The following is a 26,739-nucleotide window of genomic DNA, read 5'->3' as shown; positions in this document are numbered from 1 at the left end:
ACTTATATCCAGATTATGGCTGTGATGGCACTTGTTAAAATAGTCATATAACATAAACTGTTATTTTTAGTACTGTTAAAATATTGAGATGGGGGAGAATGGAGGAGAGGAATGCAAACTATAGATGAGACCATTTAGTAGGTACTAATTAACTTGGAAACTGTTTCTTTTTATAGGAAAAATTAGATTTTTAATTATGCTTTTAATGTAAGTGATATCACTGTTTTCCCTACATAACAGACCAAACTAGTAACTGGAACACAAGTGGGATGTTTCCCAAAAGAGAAAATCTAGTAGTGTCTCTTACAAGCCTGCTTTTTTCTCAGGTACTTCCTATGGACAAAGCACCAGTGACATGGAAGCACTACACCAGGCATATCATCACATTGATCAGTCTTTGCAGGACACTGATGAGCAGAAACTGCACAATTCTGCAGTGGCAGTCTCAGAAGGTTTAAGGCAAAGCATTTCACAAAATAATGACATCTATGCAAAAAACATGTCAACTGTTGATTCAGGTAAATAGCTGAAAGGAAGGCATGTATTGTACAAGCTTGTGAAATGAGTGAGCTAGTAATATCTGTAATACCATAAATATATATATATCCATTTATTCAGCATTTTAATATATATAGTAACAGTATATAATATACTAATATATATAATACCAATATAAATATCCATTTACGAAACATTTTTAAATGTTGTCCTTGTAATAAATTTTTTTTCTAGGTTGTTTTTACATTTAGTTTAGATTTATTTCTCATTATTTAGATTTACCTACTGTGGAAGAATTGATGAAAACAATTAAAGGACATATGTGTAATATGAGAAATTTTGATGTGGACCCTGAAAGGTATTTATTTCAAGGTGCTTTTTAAGAATTGTAGCAACTTAAAGCTGCTAATGATTTTGAAAAATACCTTACTGAATAACTCATCTGTCTCTTTCTCTTAATTAAATACTGAAATTTTGTTACATCCTGCACTGGCATTTTGGCATTTGCAGTGAACTATTAAATGAGTTATACAGTGTTTATAAGTTTAGACCAGGGATTCCCATACTTACTTTTGGGTAACAAGCAGCAGCGTTTGTCAAATCATTTGGAGGAGTGTTTGTCACTCTCACACTAGAATCTTCTGCTCTTTCCCCTTCTCCATACAAGGATTTCAGCCCACATCCTATTCTATCTCACCAAACTCCATGATCTTAAATTCAAATCCCCTTAAGATCAAGCCCCACTGCTATGACTCTTGCTAACCTGTGCTCCATCCTCGCCTTTATTTGCTGCACCTGTTCTGTCTAGAGCAGACAGCATGGGCCTTGGGACTGTCAGAAATACAGCTTATGCTGAGCAGATGAGTTCAGGGAGCTTATCATGTAGCTGCACTCAGCAGAAATACTGCTCATTTTTTGACTAGTTAAATTGCAGGTTTACAGGTGTTTATCTTGTAGCCAGTTTTTCTACCTCCACAAAAACAATCGCTTCTGGGAAGCAGCTCCCACAGTGTGGGAGTGAATCTGTATGACTGAGTCTGTGAGATGGATCTTAAAAGAGGCTTAGTATCTCTTTGTAATTCAGGCAGTCTTTACAGCTGATACCTAAGGAAAAAATGCCCTGCTTTTTCCAGAGTGATAAAAAAGCAAAGGGCAAAAGTCTTATTGTATATTACTTTTTTTTTCTTGTAGTCCTGTGAAACTGGTAGGCAGCACAGAAAATGACCTCATGAGCCACTCACCCTTGGAAGACCCCCAGAGTAATACAGCTTGGGAGAAAAACTTAGTTGAAAAGTTTAACAGAGAAGAAAGCATCTTTCTGCAGACAAGTGTGAATGATAACTTTCAAAGGATGACTGAGAAAGAAATTCAGACCAGTGAAGTACAGCCTGATATACTAAGAGAAAAAATAGGACAAGACTCTCTGCTTTCAAAAGGAAGCAAAACTAAAAAAGTAAGTATTACCAGCCAGATTGTTGTTATATGGAAGTAATTTTTAAAGGTATGTATTTTAAACTGCCTGTCACTTGATTATGCTCTGATGTTAAGAAATTCAGAGACTGTTGTTCTTTTTCTTTAAATTCTCGTGTTGCCATTGCTAATGTTGGAGGTCACCAAATCCAGTGATTGGGACCAGTGGGATTCTTGTCCCAGCCCAGCATGTGCACGGTTGCTGCAATGCCATGTCTCTAGCTCAAGATAGTGATGTCTCTGAGCATGTGACCATTGAAGGGACATATGTAAATGCATTTGCACAGTTAGAAATGCAGTTCAGTGAGAATATAGGAGGGACTGCAGTGCTCAGTGCCCAGCTGAGTCAGACAAGTGTGCTGACCAGCAATCAGATTATGTCACCAGCTTTTTTATCTGATTTTTTGTTCTATTTCCCAGACTTGTTTCTTTAGCTTGTTTCTTTCCCCTACAGATCCTGTACATTTTGCACATTCTTACAATCATCTCAGACATTCCAGAACAAGATTTACATAATTCCAAATCTTCTCCCTACATCCCCAAATTCTTTTCTCCTTGCATCCCTTAAATTAGCTTCCTACTCCTTTAGGCAATCATCTCTTGTGTGTGCAAAACATTGTAGGGACAGAGGTTTGGCTGATTCATCCTGGTGGATTGTCCACCAGGGCAAACAGACTAAACTTTTTCATTTGTTGGTCTTGGGAGGTGTGTCCTTTGTTTTTGATGATTGAGTTTAGCAGGGTTCCTCTGCCTGCCACTGTTCCTTTCTTCATGGCTGACTTTCTATATTCACTTAGCCTTTAGTCATGACCTACCTTATTTGGCAAGTAAAAGATCCTGTAATATCTAGTACAATTAAAATAAAAATAAAATTTCCCAGATCAATTCAGCAGAGCCAGTATAAAATATTTGCCCTGTGTTGTTCTGAAGTAGTGCAAAATACTACAGATCTGGTTAAAAGTAATGTTTGCCATCACCCCGAGTCTTATAATTGTGTAGTTTGGTAATTGGTTCTATGTTTATCACTGGTGAATGCTACCCTCAGTTTACAGCAGAGCCTAAAACTTGTTTTAAACAAATGTATTCTGTCACAGGCTCTTCGGTCTTGTTCCTTGAAGAATGAAAGATCAGAATCAATGACAACCAAACCAATGTCATATAAGAATATCAGAAGTCCAGCACCTGTACATAAAAAGAAACCTTCACATGGTCCTCATGGACTGGTTAGAAGTTCTGGCTATGGGAAACCCAGTTTACTTTCAAAGCAGTCTTTTCCAGTTAGTGAAAAGAAAACACCAAAAGAAACTTTCAAAAAGACCTTTATGAAAGCCAAAAGTCCTGCAGATAGAGCAAAATCTAAAGGTAATTCTAAGTTTTAAGAGTTTTAATTCTGAATTTAAGAGCCAGAGAGATTTGCTTTTTATGCTTCACATTTAAAAATCCCCAAATGTCATAGAGAAATTTAAGCTCAAATGCACTTAAGTACTGATTTTTTTCTGTATTAGCGTGCAATTGCTGTGAGGGGGACTTTTATATGAATCTTTGTAGTCTTGCTTCATTTCCACTCAAATTTAGCACCATTATTTTTGAGACTTATCTATTGTTCGCCAGTAAGACCAAAAGAAAAAACAAACTCTGGTGTTCAAAAATTACAAGTTGACATTTTCATTGCAATAAATGCAAAGATTTGCTGACTCATTAACTTGTATGTTTGAGGCTGAATTCCTGTTCTCAGCTTCTTTTATCTTTGCTTTCCTAGATTACAAAAATTTACTAAAAATGAAGTCCTATTTTCTGTTCATGTCTCTTAGAAACCCTATGGAAAGGAAAATACCAATGTAATCCTGTCTAAACTGGGTTGCCAGTTAAGGACTGAACCTTTTTATTTTGGGGTGAGGCCTGAAGATCATGAGATAGTTCAGCTTAGTGTCTTTGCAGACAGTGTTTGCTATCCCTGAGGCATGGACAAGTAACTCTACAGGTACCCAGTTTTAGTGCACTTCTAGCATGCAGTGCTTTTAAAAACCCTGCAGGTAGTGTCAAGAAAAGCAGTTTAGGATTATGTTGCCTATCTTAAGGAGATGCTTCAGTGGCAGCTTTTGAACTGAAGGACCTCAGTTCCTCAGTACATTGTTGTGTCTCTCCCTGAGGAAGAGAAGATTTTACAGCCTGGTGAAGGTGCTGAAGTAAATGACAAGAACTGAGAAAATAAGACCGCTGGCTTCATTCAAACTTGCTCTTCCCTCTCTAGCTATAACCATTCACAATAGCAATTCTAGGTGATTTCAGAGGAGAATAGCACTGAATCAAGCAATTCCCAAGCCATCAGTGCTAAGGGAGCACCTTTCTGAGGGGTGTGTGACACTAAAAAGGCGTGAAATTTGGAAAAGAATCATTGTCTGATGGGGGATTTTTTCAGGTATAACATTCCTATGCAGGAGCATTTGAAATGGGCAGTTATAGTTACTATCTGTATTTAAGAAGACTGAGATGTTAACAGTTGTATGGATGTTAGTGACTCCTGGGGGAACTTTCCTAATTTCTTATTCCAGTCAAGTTGTTATTTGATGCAACAAATAAATGTTGCATTTCTTTCTGTGCTGTCTGCATTCCAAAGTCTATTTTGAAAATTGCTGTCTTGTCTTCCCCATAGCTTGAAATATGTTGTGTTTCTGTATGCTTAGATAACTGGCCACTTCTGGACTGGAGGAGTGAGGTTAACCTTGTTTCATGAAAGATTTATTATCCAGCTACTTGTTTCAGTTGTTTTCTTGGGTTTTGTATTATCTTGTCATCAGTTCATTACTGGAAAAAAAAAAGCCCTCCAGTTTTTCCATAGTATATCATTGTTCTCAAGTTTCTGTATTTCATTCAAAATTCAGGTTGTAGAATACTTTATGTACCTACAGGTTGGATCACATATTTTGCTTAAAGTACATAAAATTCTGAATTTAATTTGTTCTGTTTTACTTTCTGCCTAAATGAAGAAGCCTTGTTTGCTACTAGGATAATAAGATCTGCAACAAATGAACCAACTTTGGAGGGAAGTATTAACAGAGTTTTGTCTGGCCAGTCAGTTGTTAGTAATCTTGGACACCAGGCTGTGGATTATAACAGGCAATATCATCATGTGAGTAATGATCAGTGATGCTTCCAGTTATAGCATGTACAACTTGGTTTGCAAGCCAATTATCACAAGATTGGCAAATACTGAAATATTGAGTGAAATTGGTCAAACACTAGTTTTGCTTTTAAAATATGCAAATATAATCATACTGCTTTTCAGTTGCTTGGATAATGCTGTTGCTTTGGTGGTTCTGTATAATTAAAGTTGTTTATTAAATTCTAAAAATTACTATTTTATTATAAAAGATGGTTAAATATAACTTCTACTTATAATATTCTGCTATGAATTTTTAAATAATACTACTGTTCAGGGATTTTTTTCCTATTTGCATAGCATTTAATATTTAATAGTATCTTCTGACTTCTCCAAGATAACTGAATTTAAAGTACCATAATGGTTTTTCCTTCTCCCTTATCAACTGCATGAAAAAGCTATTCATTACTACCTGAAGCACTGCTGCTTTTCTAAAAGTAAGATGCATAATAGAACAATTCTGGTAGCAATATAGTGACTGTCATGTGTGATCTATTTGTTTCTTGTTGGGTTTTTTGTCTTGTTTTCCACATATGTTTTGCAAATTAAATAAATATCGGATGTTTTGCTATTAAGATGTTGGGAGGGTTGTATTTTGTGTTGTTTTTTCAAGTGCCTTGTGTTGTTGCTGAGAGCCAGACAAACCAGTTAAGTGAAACTGATTAGCAAAGTTCTGATAAAGTTCCCTGAAACTTTTTACCCTAGGACTTGCCATTTTCCCCTTTCAAAAGTTGTGATAGAGAGCTGTATTTGTTAAAACGAGTGCAAGCAGCAGAGGAGGAGCTGAACACAGCTCGGGATTTGATTCAGCAGATGGCCAGCAAGCTTTCACAAAAAGAGAAGGAGATGGAGGCCAAGGTAGCGGAACTGAAAACACAGCACGAAAAGGAGCTTTCCCGCCTGGGTCAGGAAAACTATGTTCTTCAGAGTAAGGTACTTTATCATCTTGTGTCCTGTGCCTATAGAAGAGAAGAAACATTGCTTCTGAAATTAGAATCAGTGTTACCTTACATGAGTGGTTGATGAGCAGAAAATCCAAATTTACACAGACACTGCAACTTTATGAATGCATAACTGCTGTTGCATTTATTGCTTGTAAGACATGATTTTTTTTTCCTGGAGATAAGCCATGTTTTTCTGAGTTCCCTTACTTTGTTATTTTTAGTGTCCTGCAGCAAGTTTTTTGCAAACATTTAATTCACTCTCAGAGATACCACTTGTTATAGATAAGCGCTATATGCTGAGATATTGTTTATAGTTCTTGATGCATTTTTCAATTATGTGTTTTGTCTGTACGAAATATTCCCAGAGTTATTCCACTTACCCTTGTTGCAGATAACTCCCTGCTTCATAACATACTCTCCTGTCTAAACACATAAGAACAGAAACTTTTCTCTGTTTCATAATGTTTATGTAAAACTCCAGTAAGAGCCACTCATACCTTAATGAAGAGATTGGACTGTAGTCTTATAGAAAATTCCATGTTGCTAACAAAACTTTCTTATTGCTTGTGTGTCTTTTTCTGAAAGCTAAGAAATATGGAAGAGATGGCCCAAGAAAAGAGGTGGAGCCATTCAGCAACAATTCCTGTAACTGAGGAAAAACTGGCACAGATACAAAAAGAGATTGAAGATCAAGAAGTCATTATTCAAGGTTATCAACAGGTAACACCACACATCATGTTGAGCTGTGTTCTATCGAGTTTCAGAAACAAAATTATTTAGTGGTTACTACTTTTGTGTTGAAAACAAGTACCTTGTTTTCTAAAAAGTGGGTGGAATTTGAGTGTGAAGGGCAAACATATTGCAGGTTTAAAAAGTCTTTCACACGTCTAGTTTGGACTAAGTTTTTCCACAATTCCATGTAATGTTCTGAATTGTTAAAATTGATAACTTTTCAGTTGAGAACTGGGAAAATACTTTATGGTCAATGAAGAACCACAAACCTTTTGCCCAAATGTAGTTGAAAATTAGTACATTTAAGCAGTATTAGAAATCTGAAAAATTTTGGGTTTTAAAATGTTTTTCTCAAGATCTGAGCGGCAGATTTCAAGGTAACCTATTAGTGTGCCTGATTTATATTACTTAGTCAAGTGGAGGAGATAATTCAAGCTTAATAATCCTTTTGAATACTTGCAGCTGTAAAATTCAGTAGGTAGCTCACCCAGCTTCCAGCTGATGCTCAGCATAATTCCTTGATATATGAGCATCCCAAACAATGATGGTTAGTGTCCCCAGGACTGGAGCTGTACAGGCTGAGCTCTGATATATCAGCACTCAACCATGAGCACGTTTTTAGAATATAGTTGGGATAGTTTGTAGAAGATCTGTCTTAGCTCCTTCCTGCAGAGTGAGCAGACACTTGGATGAGATTGTAGATAATTAAAGTAGATATCCATTTTAGAAGCTCAGTTATGAAATATTTAGTGTTTTCTTCCACTGTTTCAGCAGAGAAACTATGTGATTCATAGAAAATTGTTTTATAACTGTGGAAAACAGTAATTTATGAACATGCTTTTACTTTATCTCAACTTAGGAAAATGAGAGATTATACAAACAAATGAAAGAGCTACAAATCCAAAACAAAAAAAATGAGGAACAAATGTTTAAGGAGAATCAGTGCTTAAAGTCTGAATTAGTACACTTAAGGTAGGTTCATTTACAGATCTGACTTAAAATCTCTGGAGTTTTCTTCTGTTTATTGTTTTTTTTTATGAAAAACCATTGCAGAGTCTATCAGGTGCATGTTTTCTAGTGTTTCTCAGGTTTGTGGGTTTGTTTCTTCTTTTGAGAATTGATTTGTTATGGGCACTTAAATTCTTTGTTTTCTTGATGGTTTTGCAAATGCATGGGAAGATTAGAGACTTCCACTTGGGAAATACTTCAATGTTCTTATTCATACCAAAATGCATAATACATTATACTGCACTTGTTCTGATATTATGGCTCTGCTGATGTTTTTAAGATGTTTTGATGCTGTTGTAAGATATGCGGTAGATCAGGGGTCACAAGAGGTTCTGCTAGTTCTATTCACTGCATTGTAGGTCCTGTGAGATTTGCATCCTATGTTAGCAATGAGGAAAAGCAATCTATCATTTGTGTGTACTTCTAATCTACAGATCTTTGCTTTGGAGAGGCCTGTAAATGAGTTCCACTGATGCAGGGTAGATTTTTATTTTCTTCCTTTGTGAAGCCCAAATAAACAAGTTTGCCTTACAGTGAATTTTGTTTGCATACAAATGTTGTGCATATTTGCTTCTTTTTTTGTTTTGAACCTCCACGGATTGACTTTGTGGTATAGTTTGGGGGGCAGGGGGTTGTGATTGTTTTTCAGTAGCCATTGATAGTATGCTGATTCACCACATTGCATAACTGCTTTTGCTGTTACTGTTTAGAGAAAAGATAGAGAAGACTAATAACCACTCACGAATCATGCAGGATTCTGAACCAGCCAGAAATCAGAGTTTCACAGAATTGATTTCAGAGCTTCGGGCAGCACGGGTAGGTATATACCAAGCCTATAAGATAACAGAGTAGTGCCTTTGCTTGTAGCACAGAAATACAAATAACACTGCTGGAAACGTGTGGCCTGATGCACACAGGCCTCATGTGGCCTGCTCAGCAGATCAGGATAGAAGCTTACTAGCAGTAACATACCTACATGCACATGCCTAGACACTTAATCTGTTTACTGGCTGCTGCCAAAATCTCAGCCCCCTAGTTGATTTTTGTGCATACCTAAAACTGAGGGGCTCCATCTCTAGAGGTGGCTCTGGCACTGAGACCTTTTGTCCTACTTGGTCTTGAAATTTGCTAGAGTTCATTTGTAGCAAAAAGAAGAGAGACTGCCTGCAGAAAATGGCAAGAAGGAGAATGTAGTAAGGTAAACTGTTGGACAATACAGCTGTCCATTTAACCTACAGTCTTCAGTCTCAGAAGTAAGTCAAGCCAATTTCTTTACTGACCCTCTCAAAAGGCAGAAGCTTTCTACTTGCATGACAGTTAAGTAAGGCTTAAAAAATCTGGGGTTTGGGGTTTTTTGATATTTAGCTTATGTTTTCCCATGCTCTGCTATAGCAATACCAAAATTAAAAGACTATTGTTGCTGTGGTTGGATGGAAGTGTTGTGATTTAATCATTGTTTGATGAAAAGACATGCTCAGGTTTGTGTGATATTATATCCTTAGTTTTTCATGTTTTACTATTTTCTCTAAAATCCAGAAAGAAGAAGCTAAATTACAGGAAGAGATAAGACGTCTAAAACAAGATAAGCAAGCTCTTGAGGTAGACTTGGTACAAGCCAAGAAAGAGAGAGACTTAGCGAAAGTCCAGATTGCATCTACATCAAGTAAAGCACCTTCATTTTGTTGAATAAATTTGCTTCCTTTGCATTTCAGTAAATAAATACAAAACGAGTAACAAAAACTTGTTTCTTATTGAAGTATTACTTAGAAATGCATCTAGAGCTTTTTCTAAATATTGTCTAAGCTTCTAACAAAAGCATACGGTGAAGGACATGCTGCAGTACTTTTGGTACTCTATTAGAAAGTATCTTTCTGTATGCAACCAAACTCTTTGTTGTGGCCTGTTAAGTTTGATTTCTTGCCCATCTTTCACTGGACATGGAAAACTGATGATTTCAATTTTGTGACTACTTTGTTCATAAGAAAACCTATAATTTATGCCTTGGGACTTTTTTCAGCATTCTTATTATAACTTTTGCCAGTTTGAATTAATGAGGGAGAGCTCAAAATTGGACTCTCTCGTTTCCAGTGCCAGGCATCACAAATGCTAAGTGCAGTAATATTTACCTCCATGTCTCTTCTGAAAATGTTTGATCCCTAATGGGAAGAGTATCATCAATATGTATCTAAGCATATATTTTATGTTGTCATCGTGATACAGAAGAACTGCTTACTAGAGCTTGATCAAGAATAGATCTCCCTAAGAATCTGTTTAAATATTTTCTGTGGTGAACTGTAGACCATTGAGTACTGCTATGTATGAGAGAAATAAAGGGGTTATTACAAATATTGCTGCTTTTAAAGTCTTATTAGGATCTGGTTTTAAAACTACTGCAGTAACAGTGTTGTCAAAATGGTAAATATATGAAAAATGCTGAGGAAGACTGTGTTGACTAATTACTCCTTCAACATGTAATTACTAATAAAACAATTCTAAGAATGTTTTATTCTTGTAGGTGAGAAGTCTTATGAATTTAAAGTTATGGAAGACTCATACAAACAGGAAATTACTCATTTAAAAAAAAGACTTCAATGGTATGCAGAAAATCAAGATCTTCTGGATAAAGATGCAGCCCGTCTTAAAGATGCAAGAGAAGAAATTGAGAAACTAAGACTAGAGGTGGTAATATGTAGCTTTATCTAAGAAGTTGGAACTGTAAATTGTTTCTTTTTCCAGTGATGTGTGTAATGTAATTATTTCCTTTGTAATAATCCCTTTTTTTTGTTATATTAGATTGGTTCTATTGGACATCTTGGCTATGCTTCTGGGAACAAAAGTAACATGCTTCCCTAAAACCTTCAAACTTCTTGACCTAAGGGAAATAAGTACATTGTTACATTAACAGCTAGGAACACCCCTCTTCTCATTCTCTTTTCCTCCTTTTTGCTCCATAGTAACTTAGGCAACACTTTTTTTTCCTCTGAGAACCAGTTCTACATTTTTTCTTAGGGAAACATCCCTGGTTACTGTAGTAGAGAGGTAAAACCCAAAACACTCAAAATATAAAGCAAACAAAATTGATACATGAGTCTTGAATACTGCTGAGATTTGCACTGTCTGCTTGTCAGTACATTGGACTTAGGATTCACAAAATTAAAAAATTTTACTAGTGCTAAGGTATAACTGATCTTCAAATTTTTTATCGTGTTTTATTAGAGAGATTGCAGATGAAAGGAGGTGCTTCTGAAGGAGCAGCCAAGGATGGACACCACCATATCAAACTTTGATCAATATATCATTTAATCAGTCATATCATTTGATCAATATATCATCAAAGAAAATAATTTTATTGCCATTTTCTCTGGGCTGGACTAGTGTCTTAAAAATTCTGGTGCCTAGAGCTGTGACTTCATTGAAATAATCAAATCAGTCCAGTTATAAAATGCTGACATAAAAGCATGATTTATGCTAATATTACCAATGTGGGATAGAATTCAAGATAGGAATATTTTTAAATATCCAAGGTAAAATATCTCTGTACAGAGATCATAGTGGCTAATAAAGGTAGGAAATTCAATTTTAGATTATAGCTTTGAGTCCTCATGGCCAGACTTCATGGGAATGCAGGAGCATGCATTATCCAGGTCCTTCCCCTGATTCTGGGACTCAGATTTTATCTAGGCACAATATAATGTTGCCTTTTGGCCATTTCTATATCTCATGACATATTGTAGCATTGCAAATCACAAACCATTTCCGAAACTCATCCTGAAGCATGGAATGCACTGTAGTACTTTATATGACAGCTTATTAATCAAGCCTGCATACTGGCAGTATGAAGGAAAGAAACAGTTTTATTGGTATGAAGACAAGAGTGTCCCAGAGCTGAAATTCTCTTTTAGATTTCCTATCTAGTTTCATTTGCTTTGGGGAAGGAAGCTGTCATGTGGATTAAGAGTCTGAAGAATCATTTAGTACAGAAATTACCATTACAAGTTTTTAAGTGGCAGAATATTTCCATTTTATCACATGTGTTTGAAATGCTCTTGTACTACAGGGCAATTTCTCTGAATACATATTTCAATTTGTCTCCTCATAAATTGGGCAGGTTGAGAAGCTCAGAGCTGATGCAGGAGATCAGTGTGTGCAACAGAAGAAACGTTTGCGAGACAGAGCAGCGGATGCTAAAAGAATTCAGGATCTTGAGCGACAAGTATGCAATAAAATAACTGTCTTTCCTTTAATCTCTGTTTCAGATAATGTCTCTTAAAACCCCAGTGCTTTCATAAGGATAAAGCATAGCATGAAGTTCTGTGATAAAGTAACTTGTGTTATTGGACACTCATAAACACAAAAAGCTGCAATTATTTACTTAGACTGCCTCTTGCCACTGTATTCTAATAAGATGATATCCCTTTTAAAATCTTTTAAATTAACTGTTTAGTTTCTTCAAAAGGAAAAAGCCAAAGCTTGCTGCTTATCTTCTAAGACTCCTGCCCACCTTCAGTAATTCCTTAACAGCATGATGAATTTCAACCAAGCTGATTCAAGAGTTGAATGAATTCCTACAAGATTCATGAAAACTGTGGAAGTGGATACCTTAAAAACCGTGTTTCTACTAAAGAAACATCAAGTGGAAGTGGGCCTGCCTGAATTTTAGGAGGTGGCAATTGCATTTGTTAGGGATGTGGGACTCGTGAACAAGAGCCTTTGCAGAGTTCTGATATGAATATCTTATCCATAGATAAGAGAGGGACTTGTTATTAATGTTGCGTGCAAAGTGTTAGTTTTACATTATTGCAGACTACAAAATAAAAGCCATATAATCTGGTTTTGGGATAATATCTCTGTTATATTGGGAGAATATAATCTCTGTTACTGGGAGAATAATTCCAATATCACTATGAAATATATGTAACAGTTGGAAAAGTAGAATGTGAATACAAATCCAGAAAAAAAGTATAGTCACAGCATTCAGAGCCATGCTCAAATCCCTTTTTTTCACTTTCTTTACACAATTGACATAAGGCAATCTGAAGACCAGAACAATATTTTGTTTAAGATCATGTGTAAGTTAGTCAGTAAGAGACAATGACTCTTGCTTTTCTGTAAACAAAAACATAAATGGGAGGTATAAATTAATTCTCAGTATATGCATCTATAGTTTTCATTTTTCCACCTTAAAGGAATAAAATTTGTTTACATTTTGTCACTTATTTCTGTTCCCTTTTCATTAGAACTTTATTATTTTTGACCTTTGACTTAATTTTCTTATGAATAGATCAGAGAAATGGAAGGAATTCTAAAAAGAAGATACCCAAATTCTTTGCCTGCTTTGATTTATGCTGCTGCTGCTGCTGAGAAAACAAATGATCTTTCAGCTAAAACAAATACAGTTGAATTTTTGGAGAGAAGAATAAAGAAATTAGAAACAGAACTTGAAGGTAAAGATGATGAAGCTAAGAAAAGCCTCCGTGCCATGGAACAACAGTTTCAAAAAATAAAGGTAAAACTTGAGTTGTTCACTTTTGCAAGTAACAGTCACAAGGCAACTGGAGTCTAACACAGGGTAATGGTTAAAACTGAAGGCAAAGACCATATTCAAGGGGGAAAAAAAATACTCAAAAGAATTTAGACCCAGAATTTCAGTACCTTCAGCACCTAAGATAAAAATAGCACTGAAATTGCTAGGGGAGTATTGAAACAAAGAGGACATGTTCTTGAGGCATAATAATTTAATTCTTACAATCAAAGTAAGTGATTTTCACCATGTGGGTCACAGTAGCTGCTCATCTAATTCCTTGCTGTACCAAAGGCTGTGATTTCAAAGGTCTGCTGACTGAGCACTTCTGCAGGAAACACTGGGAACCACTAAGCATGCTGTCCAAAAATTACATGATAGTGAGCCTAAAGGCTTAGGTTAGGAAGCATGGAAATCTGGCATTTAACTTCAAGTAAAAGTTGAGCTGCACAGGTGCTTAATGAGCAAGAAAGGAAAGCATTGGCCATTGTTTCACCTCTTCTACACAAGTCAGTCACTCATCATACTTTCCTCAAAGGCCATCCTAGCAATTTAGAAGGTTATGTTTTCCTCAGCTCATTAAGAGGAAAGATCCTGTGTCTCTCTGAATTCATACTTCTATCTTCATACGCATAAAAAGAAATAACTGTTCTATTAAAAATTAAGATGTTTTGAAAAATGTGAAGTACAATTTTGAACGTGTGACATGAATATTTGTCAGCTGGCATATAACAAGTACATACATAATGACAAAGTTAACATTGGTAGCATCTGAAGAGAACTCAATTACATAAAAATGAAACATTTTCTTGTCAGTATAATTTTATATCCCATAGTTACTGCATCCATTGTGATTAGATTATTTTGTCTTAAATGTTCTGAGTAATTCTGTTTTACAGCAGACTTAATTATTTCACTCACTAATTTCTGAACTGATTGAGTAGTTTGTTAGTAATCATGATTTGTGTCCTGTCTTCTGAAATCTTCCTTCAGACGGGCAGCAACTTTAAAGAGTAATAGGAGGAGCTAATAGTAACACTGCACTTATGCAACTGCTTTTTTGTTCCTGCTTTCTACTGCCCTCCCAGATACAGTATGAACAAAGACTTGCAGAGCTTGAGCAACTTCTTGCCTATGAATTTATGAATGAAACACCAAAACTGAATGGTGATAAAGCCACTTCTGCAGAACTTGAACAGGAGCTTCAAAATCTAAAGGAGACCCATCAGATCACTGTTGGAAACCTGCAAACAGAAATTGAAAATCTTAAAAGTCAAAATTCCCAATTAAAACTCAGAAGTAAAAATGATAATAAAGAGTTAGAATCCATGGACCCTAAGATAAAACATGGTAACACAAAAGACAGGTTGTTAAAACTAAATGAAGAACTGGTAACCAAAAATAGAGAAATACAAGACCTCACAAAAACTGTAGAGAAACTTCAAAAAGAAAGGATGGTGATGTTGTCTGAAAATAATTTGAGAAATAGAACAAACACTAATGGAAACTCTCCAGAGGTCTTGAAAAAGAATACCTCAGCAAGAGATAGAAGGAATTCCAACAACAATGAACCCTGTCTAAGCATTTTCAGTGATGACAAAATACAGCAACCACATACCTTTTCTGATTCTCATCTCTCGGAAGTTCTGCAAGAAAATGCACATCTGAAAGAAGAGCTGGAGAGACTGTCCCTAGAGATGAGCCAGCAGCGGGTGACGTCTCAAGCAGCACTGGCTTATTCTGAAAGTAACATGCGAAGGTAAATGTTCAACATTTTCCTTTAAAAACCTTCTTAAAGTGTTGGAAGACATAGGATTGAAGTAGCACTTTAGCATATCAGCCATGTGTGAAGGTTGCTTATGCCTTCATTTGTACTTTTTTCTGGCTTTGGGAGGGGTTTGGGTTTTTTTGTTACTTTGTGGGTTTTTTTAAGCAGTGCACTGTTACAGTTCTTTCTACAGGCAAACCTGCATTCATGCTTCTATTAATACTACAGTTTCTTATTCTTTTAAGTAAAATATCTCAGTGTAAATCATCATTTCTTAGATGCTTTTTGTTGTATAGCATTAATACTTGATCCATGTTCTTTTCTTCAAACCTGGGGTATGCTTTCAGTGGGATTTACTTGGCCAGCTGTAGAAACCTTATACTTCACCTAGTGTATCTTAAATCCTTTCACAATCAATCTAGAAGAAATTGGCATATTTAGATTGCAACACATTATTTTCTAAAATAGGTACCTAAGAGAAGATAGCTGCATTATGATTAAAAAGCATGTGTTTTCTCGACACTGTTTTTAATAAGAGGAACCAGCAAAGATGATTGACTGAATTTTCCTTATCCTAACAGCCTCTAGTTAGATGATACACATATCCATCACTGTTGGTTTCCCTCCCTTTCCTCCTTCATAGCAATAGGAGTAATGGTGGTCCTGTCTTGCAAGGTTTTATTATGAAATATCAAAGATATGCCACCTTTAACATTTTTGTTATTTAACATGTTCAAGTGAGAATCTGCTGCATTTTTGAAGAACTGTCTGTAGCTGCTTTATTACATCTCTTCTCTTGCTCTGCTCAGGATGCAGGAAGACACAGCAGAATACATTGCATCTCTGAAGGCTTCCCACCAGAGGGAAGTCGAGAAGCTGGTTTGCCAGCATGCAAAGGAACATTCTACTTCTAAAGTAGCTGAACTAAAGAACAGAATTTCAACACAGGAGGTAAGATACATATATATCTCTGGCTTCCTTGTAGGCCCCTTCAGATACTGGAAGGTTGCTATGAGGTTTCCACACAACCTTTCCTTCTCTAGGCTGAACAGCCCCAACTTTCTTAGTGCTACTTATTTTTTTCTGTACTTCTCCTGCACAGGTTTTCACATGTTGTCATGGGTGTGTACTCTAATGACAAAATATTTTTAAACCTTTTGTAGATATTAATAAAACATCTTCAAGAACAACTTGGTGAACAAGAGAGACATCAAGAAGCTCTTCTCATTTCACAGATAAGAGAGCAACTCCTACAAAAAGAGGTATATTTAAATTTCAATGAGGGTACCTTAGGCTAATAAGAGTTTTCATCTTAATTCATGTCAAGCCTCAACTAATATATAGTAAAATATGTCTTAGAAACAAAATCTTTGTCGGTTGCTTCTACATCAATTATCCCTGAGAATGCAAGGTTTTTCCAGTGTGACCAGGAGAACAACACAGAACAGAACATAGAACTTTGACCCTTGTTGATTTTAATCCTTTTATTATTATTCTTATTTTGTTTCAAATGTCTGACATCTGTATGAAGTTTGATCAGCAGGTTAATCCAGGTTCTCTTATTCTCTGAGAGTTATGGTGGGTAGTGGTAAATAGACCACAGGACTTTTTCTTTACTCCTCTTTATTAAGAGGATTTTTTATTACTATTTTCCAAAGCTTTTGTTTTTTCATCCTCCATTGCCACAAAACTGACTTAGGCAGTTGTATACTTGGCTTTCTTCTCTGCTGTCTCTGGAATTTAATGTGTCTTAAGAGGAGAGTTAGCTATAAAATTATGAAATTCAGTGGTTTTGAGAGAAGAATATAGGTTTTTTTCCTAATTTTCTACTTCTATTAGTTGCATATAATCTAAGAATTATAGTTGTTCTTACCTTTGCTTTTGGGTTAATGTAGTGTCAAATTGCTGTCTAGCTTCTAGCTCAAGCTTTTAGAATCATTGGCTATGCTTTTCTTGTTCTTGAAGTATTGCCAGTCTTTTTGTTGCCACCTCTTGTTCAGGAGGAGGATGTAGCCTATCTCAGCATTCTGCCTATGCTTCATTCACCATCTCCTTGATGTATGAATATCACTAATTTTGACTTAATTTTTATAATAGTCTAACTTGCCAGGGTTATTAAAAATGATTAATCTCAATCTCACTAAAACCAGATTTATCTGAGTATTTTATCTTACACATGCAAAATTCCACCTCTGTTGTGATGCATTTGTATAAAACTGTGGGTTTGTAGGAGGAGAAAAAGGATGTCCTATTAAACAAGTTCTGTGTTTGCAGAAAAGAGTCTGAGGCTTTGAATTCATATAGATGTTGGCTTTCCTTACAAAGTTTGTTTCATCCCAGTAGTGTTAAATTATGTAATACTTCTTCCTGGAAAAACAGGGCAATAGTACAATGAGACAAGTGTTTTTGTTTCCTCTGTGACTGCTTTACAGATTATTGACAGTGATGGTTTAAGAGAGTGATCATCCAATCTGACCCACATGGCAGCTTCAAGGTGCTGGTATTTAAGAAAATGTAAAGGAGTATCTTTGTTACAGAAATCATTGCAAGACTGTACAGAGAAAAATATCTATGCAAAGCCTTGCTTTTGCCCTCTAGCACAACTTCTGTCCTGCTCTTGAAATACATCTTAAGCATCAAGTGGTTAAGTAAGTTTTGCTGAGAAAAGAAGACAGCCAAACTTGCACATGGAAATAGTAGTGATAGGGCAAAGCACATCACTGGCAATAGGATTGAGTCCTTTATCTGAAATAGTGGTACATCCAAAAAGGCAAAGCTTTTCCTGAGGCTTCTTGGAAGATTGTTATTTGAATTCTAATCTCAGAAATTCTGTTCATGGATGTTTTCCATTAACTGAGTACTTCTTTTCTTTAACAGCTTGCATGTAGCATTGCATTGTATTTGATGTGGGTCTCTCACTGGCAAAATATACATAGCCCATTTTCTCCTGGGGATTTTTCCCCTTGTGAGATCTTTTCTGTATGATTTTTTAATTGTATTTAATTGTATACTCAAGACTTCACATCAGCCCTTCCCTTCAGAGGGGCAACTTAGCAGCCAAGCAGCAGACACTCAGCTGCACAGACCCTTTGAAAGGAAGACTTCTGCTCCTCTGACAAATGTGGCTTAACAGGTTCAAAGCTGCTGAAGTAAGGGACAAGCAAAAATGTACTGATATAGGCCTTGTTATTTTAGAAAGCCACCTTAAAACGGAAATAACAGTAAGCTGCCTTAGAGTCACATCTCAATAAGAGTGACAACATCTTCTGGAGACACAATGCATCCAGCTACTTGAATTCACAGCAGAGAGCCAAGGGGGCTGAGTGCTTGAAGAGGGTTAGCAGCTCTCAAATACATTGGCTAAGGGGAGCTAAGGACTGTCATAAAGGTTAAAGATGTCAAAGTTTTCCCTTTAGTTTACTTATACACATTAAGAGTGGCCATAAAATAATTTGGATGTTAAATTAAGGAATGTCAAGTTACTTAAAATAGGCAAAGAATGAGAATAAACCAGTAGGGCTTTATAAGAATTTCTGAGGAATTTCTGGAGGATTAGGAAATGAGTTGTAAGTCATTGTCAAATTGGTTTTACCTGGTAGTTATTAAACTTACATGCAGGCTTGTAATCATCTCTCATAGCAGCATATCTTTAATTAATTGAGTCCTTAGAAATGCACTGGTATCTTTTATATTTGGTCTTTATCTTGGGTGTGAGAAGGGATTGTATAAGAACATCTAATTGTAATATTCTCTGTTAACTTTTTGTTGTATGAATTATAAAATGTGACAGAACATAATCCCTTCATAACATTATTAACAGGACTGGATTTATCAAAGAGGACTAGACTTTCACATCCTCAGGCTACTTCTCAGAAATGAAAAATCCTAATATAAGTCCCTGAGTCCCTGTTAAAGCTTTTGAACAAAGGAGATTTCTCTTTATGTCTGCCTTTCTACAGCTTTTGAATGTAATGATTAAGCAGTGCAAATACATTTTTAAAGGAATCAGGTATATACACTGCCTACCACAATGATATCAATTTTCATCAATTCTCTCTGACTGTAGGTTACAAAACTGTTGGAAGAACTGAGAGAGGCTAGGGAGAGCCAGAGTCCTGAAATGAAACATTTCTTGTGCCTGGAAAAGAAAATCAAGCATATAGAGAGCAGACATGCAGAAAGAGAGCATGAAATTCAGAAGGTACACCTTGTATTTACTTCTCAAGAGCAATTTATTGGTTTAATTGTAATTTTATGGTATTTATTCAGGCTTATTTAGCTCGCACTGCAGGAGGGAAGTAGCTTTTATACAGCCATGGTTTTGTCTTTGCTGATGTCACTGCTAATGCAAGTGCTTGTAGGTGCAGGCCTGGTCAGCTTGACCCTGCTGTGGTAATTAAAATTACTTTGGTAACTTCTTTTCAGTCTGGCCTAAGAAGGCCTTGCTGTTCCAGAGGGTTGGACAGTGTGACCTCTGGAGTCAATGTCATTATTTCATACTTCAGTTACACAATGAAAGCGAGCTCCTGAAAACTGACAAGAGTTTGGATTCAGAGTCTAAAGTATGATGTGTTCCTCAATTGAACTGTAATTATCTGGTCCTATTCAGAAAAGCCCTATTCAGAAAAGCTACATTAAAAGTATAGAAGTACCTTGTTTTATTTTAAATTTTAAAACCAATTCTCAAGGAATATACTTCTAATGCACAGATTTTTTTTGATGTAGAAGGATTTGTTCTTGTACATTCCTATATCAAATGCTTATTTTCTTTCAAAAAAGACCTGTGCATAAAACAAGTCCCTGGGTTAAAAGCAAATCTTGTTGCCACTGCTGTTTTCACAGTTATTTTTGTTCACATTCTGCCTGCTACAGGTGACTGTAATACAGTTCATTCTTTTGCTATTAATTTGCATTTATACAATGTGAGGATGTCTTTACCATTTTACTAAGATGTTTTGTAATATTTTGAGGTTTTTAAAAAGTAAATAATAGTATACATAATTAGTGCTAAATAATGTTATCTTTTTGTGGTGCTCCTGTCCTTGTTATTTATTTAGCTTTGGGTTTTGTTTTGTTCTAGTTTTTCTCCTTTAACCACCGGTACTGGGCCATTGAACAGTTGCCCAAATGAATTATATCAAAATAAAAAGAAAAGAAAAGGAAATTGCTGAGCATGAAGTTAACAGATTATCCTTAGTATCAAACTGCAAATATGATCATTATGGCCTTTAAGTGATAGACTTTCTTTAAAGAATCTATTACAACTAATTGTGGTGTGGAGATTTTGATATTTTATGACACTTCTTACATTGTGTAATTTAATAGGATTATGTCAGGGATTTGTGTGAAAGTTATTCAGACCTTTATCTGCAACAGCATGAGATCTTTGTGACTACAGGACAATTTCTGATGATTCATAGAACTTGTGTTTTTTAAAAGTAGAGTAGTAGGCTACAACATGTCATTGAGATTTAGTTTGTTTTGTGGAGTGTTATTTAAATTCCCACATTTAAGTAGCAATTCAAAAAGTTAATTTTGATTTATAGAGGGTTTTATGTTATGTGCTCAGCTTTGTCTTAAATATTCAAATTTAATAACTACTTTGGAGAGGATAAGTTCTCCTGAGGCTCATTAGTCAATAATCAATTCTACCCTTTTGTCATTAATGCAAATATTTAAAGGAATTCATTGCTATCAGAATGATTTTTGTAATATTCAGAAAAAATTGCTTCCACCTATGCCCACAATGTGAGCATTCAGCTTTGATACTGAGCATCAGATAAAATGATGTGGCAGATTTTTGCAAAGTGGCAGCACTGGATGAGTATTAGTGTAGGAAGTCACAGTGCTGACTTTCTTCTAATTTGCAGGCAACCCAACTGACACGGCACATTTCTGAAGTAAGGCAAACCCAGGAGGTTGAGAAGTGGCGAAGGCTGGCACAGCAGAAGAATCAGGAGCTGGAGAAATTTCGAATAGAGTTGGATTCAATACTAGATGTCTTACGGGAGCTGCAGAAGCAAGGGGTTGTTATTCCTGCACCTGATCCCAGTGGATTCAGAGTGACAGACAGCTGTTGGAACACATGATTAGGTAGTAGTTAAGTAGAGCAGCAGAATTTTAATATTCAGAGTTATATATTGAAAATGTTGTTGAAAGTCATTATTCTAAGGTGTATAAATTGCATTGCATTCTGATTCTTCACTCTCATATCCAGAGGCAGATTTGCATTGAGCAATATTCTAGTCATACTGTAATTCTTTTATTTTATTAGTAATAAATTTACATTTTTTTAATAATAGGAATGTTGAGGTTATTCCATAAACTCAACTACCATTGAAAAACTTCCTTTTTCACAGACTGTGGAACATGCCTGAATATTTTAAAGTTTGATTTCTTACTTGTCTTATAGTGATTGCTTTGCAAAAAATTTGAGTAGTAAGCTGTTTGGTTTGTATGTTTAGTGTATGGCATTAATGTATTTCATTCCATAGGGCAGGAAATGCATCTTTTTCCAACATTTTCTTCTCTCCCTCCAATTCATATAATATTCCTTCCCTTACCTTTAAGACCCCTTTCCACTTTAGTGAATGATTGGAGGGCTGGAACAGAGCAGGCATTCCCTGCTGGTGCTCAAATTCAAGCTGTTCTTTCTTTCTTTCTTTCCTTTTCAGGTAATTCCTACTGTGCTGGTAAGACTGATGGCAGAGTGGGTCTAGCTGAATTCTTACAGGGCAGAAAAAAATCTATAAAATACAGTGTGAGAGTAGTTATTGGCATCCCTTTTAAAAGGGAAGGCTGTACTGATAAGTTTTTTACAATGGGCTGTTCAGGATGTGACATAGTAACTACCCCTGTTGGTGGTCTTGACAGACCAGTCAGATGTGAAGACTGTGCTAAAGCCCAGACTTCAGGGATGTGTAGGTGGGGAAATTTAGAGTTAAAATATTGAGCAAGTTAGGAAGTTAGGAAAGGGGCTGGAAAAAAAAAAAACAACAACAACCAAAAAAAAAAAAAAAAATCAACCCACATAACTGAAAACCAGACCAAAATATCAAATGTGGAGTTAACTTTCTGCTGGACTGACAGGCATCATGACAGGTAACACACTGAATGTTACAGGTATATAGGATCAATTCCTGTGACAGCACAAATAATGTGTACCTTAGGGTGCTACACTTTTGGGCTCTTCTTTCAAGAAAGAGATGGACCCAGGGGAGGGGAAGAAGAATCATCACTCCAGAAAATGTAGCCCTAGGAACCTCTGAAGCCAAAGGAGCTGCATTTGGTGGTTGGAAGGCATGCTTTCCCAATAAATCAGTACATTATTAGTTTGAAGTTTCAGTGGCTGCAAGTCCTTAAGAATTCCAAAGCATAAATTGAGGTTGTATCTCAATCAACTCTACTTATTTAGGGCAAAGAAAAGATGAAAGCCAGAATCTTAGATTCCTGAGAACCTGCAGTATTGGTTGAAACTAGCATTTAAGTCAGATATGGAATAGTTCAGGTCTGTGCATGTATGTTTTTGTATCATGATCTTCAGGGACCAGCTAGTAAATGTGCATTTTCTCTCATACAAGTATGTGGCTGAGCATGCATAAAAACAGAAGAGTATAAAAATTATATCATATAGACATCAACAGTGCTTAAGGATTTTTTTCTTTTTGGCCCATACACAAACTTGAAATGAGCCTGTATACACATATATAATATATATACATATAGTAATTTAAAAAGGATAGTCGATTGCCAATTAATATGGTAATCTTGGTTGTTCCATGTTCAGATATTTTCAGTATTTCTATTTTGTCCCCATCTAAAAAAATATTAGTCTATATTAATAAAATGTGTAAATATAAAAATTCTCTGTATATAAAATGCTAGCTGTGTGTAAATATGATGCATTTTCTTGATTTGGGTCTGTTTTGCAAATAAAAAGGATAAAAATTGAATAATTTCAACTAATATATTTCCTGTACAATTTCCTATATAGATAACACTACATTAAAATGTGTGACCTGAAGTTAAGGATGTTTTTTCCAGCTACTGCAGCCCTTGTGCTTCCAGAGAGGCCAGGTCCTGGATGGAGTTCCTAGGAGAGGAATCCTAGAGAAGCATTTCTGCTCACTGGAAACTCTCTCTCACGTATGTTCATGTATGCCCTAATGTTCATGCAGTTGATTCAAACACTTTTTATAATTTGTACAGTCAATTCTCAGCCAATGCTGGTATCTTACATTGTTGGAATTAAATTCTTTCTCTGTTTTACTGAGCAGGGGCAGTATTATTTACCATTACTGTAAGCTTTCAGGTGGTTTATACCATTTTCTTTCAAGTATTTATGCAGTTGTACACTCACTGAAGCATGGTCTTCAGTTTTTAGGCATTTATCATGAAGTGGCCACTCTACACAGTAGCACACTCTCTCTGGGCTTGAATGGCTGCAGTTCAGGTGTCCTTTTAGAGAAATAAGGTACAAGTCTTAAGTTCTCTTCTAGAGTTGTTACTGACTCTGAGGATTTCAGTGTGATCTTTCAAGGAGTTATATAATTATATACTCCTCGTGTATTTTTCATCTTTTTGTGCCATCCTGTTTCATCATGCATTTCCAGGAGCCAGCGTAGTGGATTGATTAACAGAATCAAACATAATGTCTTTAAATCATTGCCTAATGCTGAGCTGGACTTCATCTGTTTACAGCAAAGCAGCTGGAGCATAATAATTTGAAGTGTCATGTTTGAAGCTTTTAAGAAATCCCATGAACAGCTGGGTACGTGACTCAGTGACCTAGATTGCTTCAAGAGTGGAAAACACAATGTGTAGAAAAGGATCAGATTTCATCATGGTACTTGGGGCAGAGACAACAGCAGTGTGTTCTGTTTCAAGTTCTATGGAATACATCTCAAAATTGTTCATGTAACAAATTAAATAGATTATTGTGAGTGAGGACTTTGTTTGATAGCACATAATACATTTTGAAATCTGCCCCTCTACCCCTTATTTAACCTATTCTGGAAAATACAAGGAAAAAAGACAAGTATACCAGCACTAGCTGTGCACATCCACTTCTGCAGGGAATGGGGGGGTCAGGCATCAAGTGCTGCACTGACTCTTGAACAGAGTGAATTGAATGCAGCCTTTCATACAGCTAACTACATACCTCTCATCCAAAAATAAGCAAGCAGAGGCCTCCAACTCTTATTCTCATTGGAGAATGTGTGGTAGAAGGCTCTTCTCTACTGTCCTTGCTACCTGTCAATATCCAAGGCTAAAAAGTGGCAAAAAATGTCGGCATGTCAGTGTTACAGTATTCAAGGTCAAGGGTTCAGGTGCATAAATACTTAATTTCATGATACATATACCTTATTTACTTCACCTTGCAGCCTCAGAGACTGTATAGCTCTGGATTGTAATAGAGACGATCTGAGTTTTACCATTCTCTTCTCTGTGGGCAGGCAGTTACTGATTTTACCTTAGAGGTTTTGGGGTTTTGTTTTTGCTTTTTTTTTTTTAAGATACACAACTAAAACTTGTTTACACATGAAGAGCATTTTGGAAGTATTTACCTTTGAAAACTAGGATAAATACCTTGACCTAGGGAGTTCTTGCAGAATACAAGACCTGTTTAGCAAACAAACATGTAGCTGTTTAGAGGAGCTATGTCTCTCTGCAGTTAAATCTGGTGATGCATTTATGCTGAGTTTTGAAAAGGGGCTTGAGGCCAAGCATTAAGAAAACTCACAAAAATTCAGTTTTCAAACACCATTAAATTCCAAGTACTCCTTTGAAGATTATTCTTATCAGAACATTTTCTCTTCTGTTTCTAGTGCACCAATGACTCGATTTTCTGAGAAAAGATGAATTTTTTAAAATAGGTTGTGTATTGCCCTTTCCCCTGAGGCAAAATGTGTCTGTTACTCTTAAAATGAAAAAAAAAAAAAAAAAAGGAAGGACAGCCTTGAAATAGCTGCTTTTGAAGACCTCAGAATGTTTTTGGGTTTGCCTTTGGCTGTGCTTTAAGGCAGAGGCAGAGCAAAAATCTCCATCAGACTATTGCTCCATAGTGTCCCTGAAGTGGTGTGGGAGCTTGAGAGCAGGCATTGACAGGTTATTTTTCTGAGAAAAGCAGCATGAAGGACTTTATATATAGAAGGGAGATAAGATGAAAAAAAAGTAGAACCATCATCAGGAAAGAGCAGAAGCAGGGACCAAACACTTAAATAGCTTTACAGGATTAATACATGCTGCAGAAGGATATTAACTATGCAATTTAAATGTGTTTTAAGTTAAGTTGACATCATCTCTGGGTCATTGTATTAGGTACCTTTCATCTAGGCATTATTGCCAATACCCATACACAAAATGCTTCCTTTTTCTCCCCAAAGTAGTAGTTATTTACCCAAAGAAAGCCACTGAGATTTAAGGTAGCAGAAGAAAAGCACAGGATAGCCTACAGTGAATAGCAGCATCTTCTTTTTTTTAAAACCCCACCTGTATTATTTTGAAACTACTGAAACTTTTGAGATTTTTTTTTCCCCCCAAAGGAGTTGTGGAGCACCATAACAGACTGCCCTAGGAAGCAGTGGAGTCACCATCTCTAGAGGTTTTAAAAAGCCATGTGCCACAGCGGGAGATGATTTATAGGGGAACTTGGCAGTGCTGAGTTAATGGTTGCACTTTATGATCTTAAAGGTCTTTTTCCAACCTAAATGATCTATGAAATGTAGTTTTTAATGCCTTAAAAATACCCTTCATTTCTCAGTTGCAAAGGATATGGATTCCACATAGATTTGCCCTTCCTTCAAGCAGCAGTACTGTTCTCAAGCACACCAAAGGAAAGAATAAAATAAAAATGAGCTCAAACATTACTTTAGGCAGCTCACTCGTCCAGAAATCAGCTATAAAAGCCCCGTTTAGTACAAGTCCCACAGCGTGTTAGCAAGAAAAATATTGAGCTTCAAAGTTTAACCATCAAATAGCTAATAGTTATTGAGGTGCCTCAGCAGGAGGTAGATATTCAGAGACAGATTTCCCAAATATCCCAAACTTAGGAAAAGGAAAGTTGCCACCTACAGCCTTCATGCTTGTAGTTATGTACTTCCTGTGAAAGAAGGCCTTTTCTGCTCCTGAAACATTTTACTGGAGATGTGCATTGCAGCCCAAGGAGCTGTGCTCATTCAGAGCAGGGTTCATCTCAGTCTTCTCTGGAAACTATTTTCAGCAATAACCTGCTAGTTTTAAATAGTCTATGCTTTGTTTTGAGTGTAATCCTGTTGCTTTAAACCCTAGCAAATCCTGCAAGAACTACATTTGAAAACAGGAAATTAATCTGTGAAGTGGTATGTAATAAGGGCACAGGACATAAAAACAAAATATGTTTCCTGCACTCTTCCTACACAATTTGTATTCTTTAAATGCTCAACCCATCCACTCTTTTTTTCCTATTTGTAAGGTGAAGAAGGAATTAATTAATCAGCATTTAAGTGGCTGAAGGTCTCTAACCTCAAACGCAGATATGTTGGATATAAAGCATGTTAATTTCAAGCAAATTCAATTAGGCACAGCATCTGGAATCCACTTACCTCAGTTAAGAACTTCCTGCAGAGCATACTAGAAATCCAGCAAAAGGTTTGAACCT

At 36.2% G+C, this 26,739-nt stretch overlaps 1 protein-coding gene across 6 annotated transcripts in view; it reads left to right on the top strand.

The window, feature by feature from the left end:
- CEP162 (centrosomal protein 162) overlaps positions 1-23,293 on the top strand; it is a 43,001-nt gene extending 19,708 nt beyond the window's left edge. For 4 of the 6 annotated variants that reach the window (XM_056486755.1, XM_056486752.1, XM_056486754.1 and 1 more), the window contains exons 11-28: positions 327-518; positions 775-856; positions 1,690-1,951; positions 3,063-3,330; positions 4,956-5,098; positions 5,834-6,061; positions 6,658-6,792; positions 7,664-7,776; positions 8,523-8,628; positions 9,349-9,475; positions 10,328-10,491; positions 11,921-12,025; positions 13,094-13,318; positions 14,422-15,092; positions 15,911-16,052; positions 16,265-16,363; positions 19,168-19,302; positions 20,972-23,292. In XM_056486755.1, the coding sequence (XP_056342730.1) occupies positions 327-518; positions 775-856; positions 1,690-1,951; positions 3,063-3,330; positions 4,956-5,098; positions 5,834-6,061; positions 6,658-6,792; positions 7,664-7,776; positions 8,523-8,628; positions 9,349-9,475; positions 10,328-10,491; positions 11,921-12,025; positions 13,094-13,318; positions 14,422-15,092; positions 15,911-16,052; positions 16,265-16,363; positions 19,168-19,302; positions 20,972-21,190 (3,416 nt within the window). In that variant the 3' untranslated portion in view covers positions 21,191-23,292. Of the gene's footprint in view, positions 1-326; positions 519-774; positions 857-1,689; positions 1,952-3,062; positions 3,331-4,955; positions 5,099-5,833; positions 6,062-6,657; positions 6,793-7,663; positions 7,777-8,522; positions 8,629-9,348; positions 9,476-10,327; positions 10,492-11,920; positions 12,026-13,093; positions 13,319-14,421; positions 15,093-15,910; positions 16,053-16,264; positions 16,364-19,167; positions 19,303-20,971 lie in introns of all 6 variants that reach the window. The other 2 variants (XM_056486753.1, XM_056486756.1) reach the window with 2 other exon arrangements.
- Positions 23,294-26,739: the final 3,446 nt, after the last annotated feature.

This window comes from Oenanthe melanoleuca, chromosome 3 (genome assembly GCF_029582105.1).
Source record: "Oenanthe melanoleuca isolate GR-GAL-2019-014 chromosome 3, OMel1.0, whole genome shotgun sequence".
In the NCBI taxonomy this organism is placed as follows: domain Eukaryota; kingdom Metazoa; phylum Chordata; class Aves; order Passeriformes; family Muscicapidae; genus Oenanthe; species Oenanthe melanoleuca.
The sequence above is the reverse complement of the archived record's forward strand: the minus strand, read 5'-3'. Positions and strand labels throughout refer to the sequence as shown.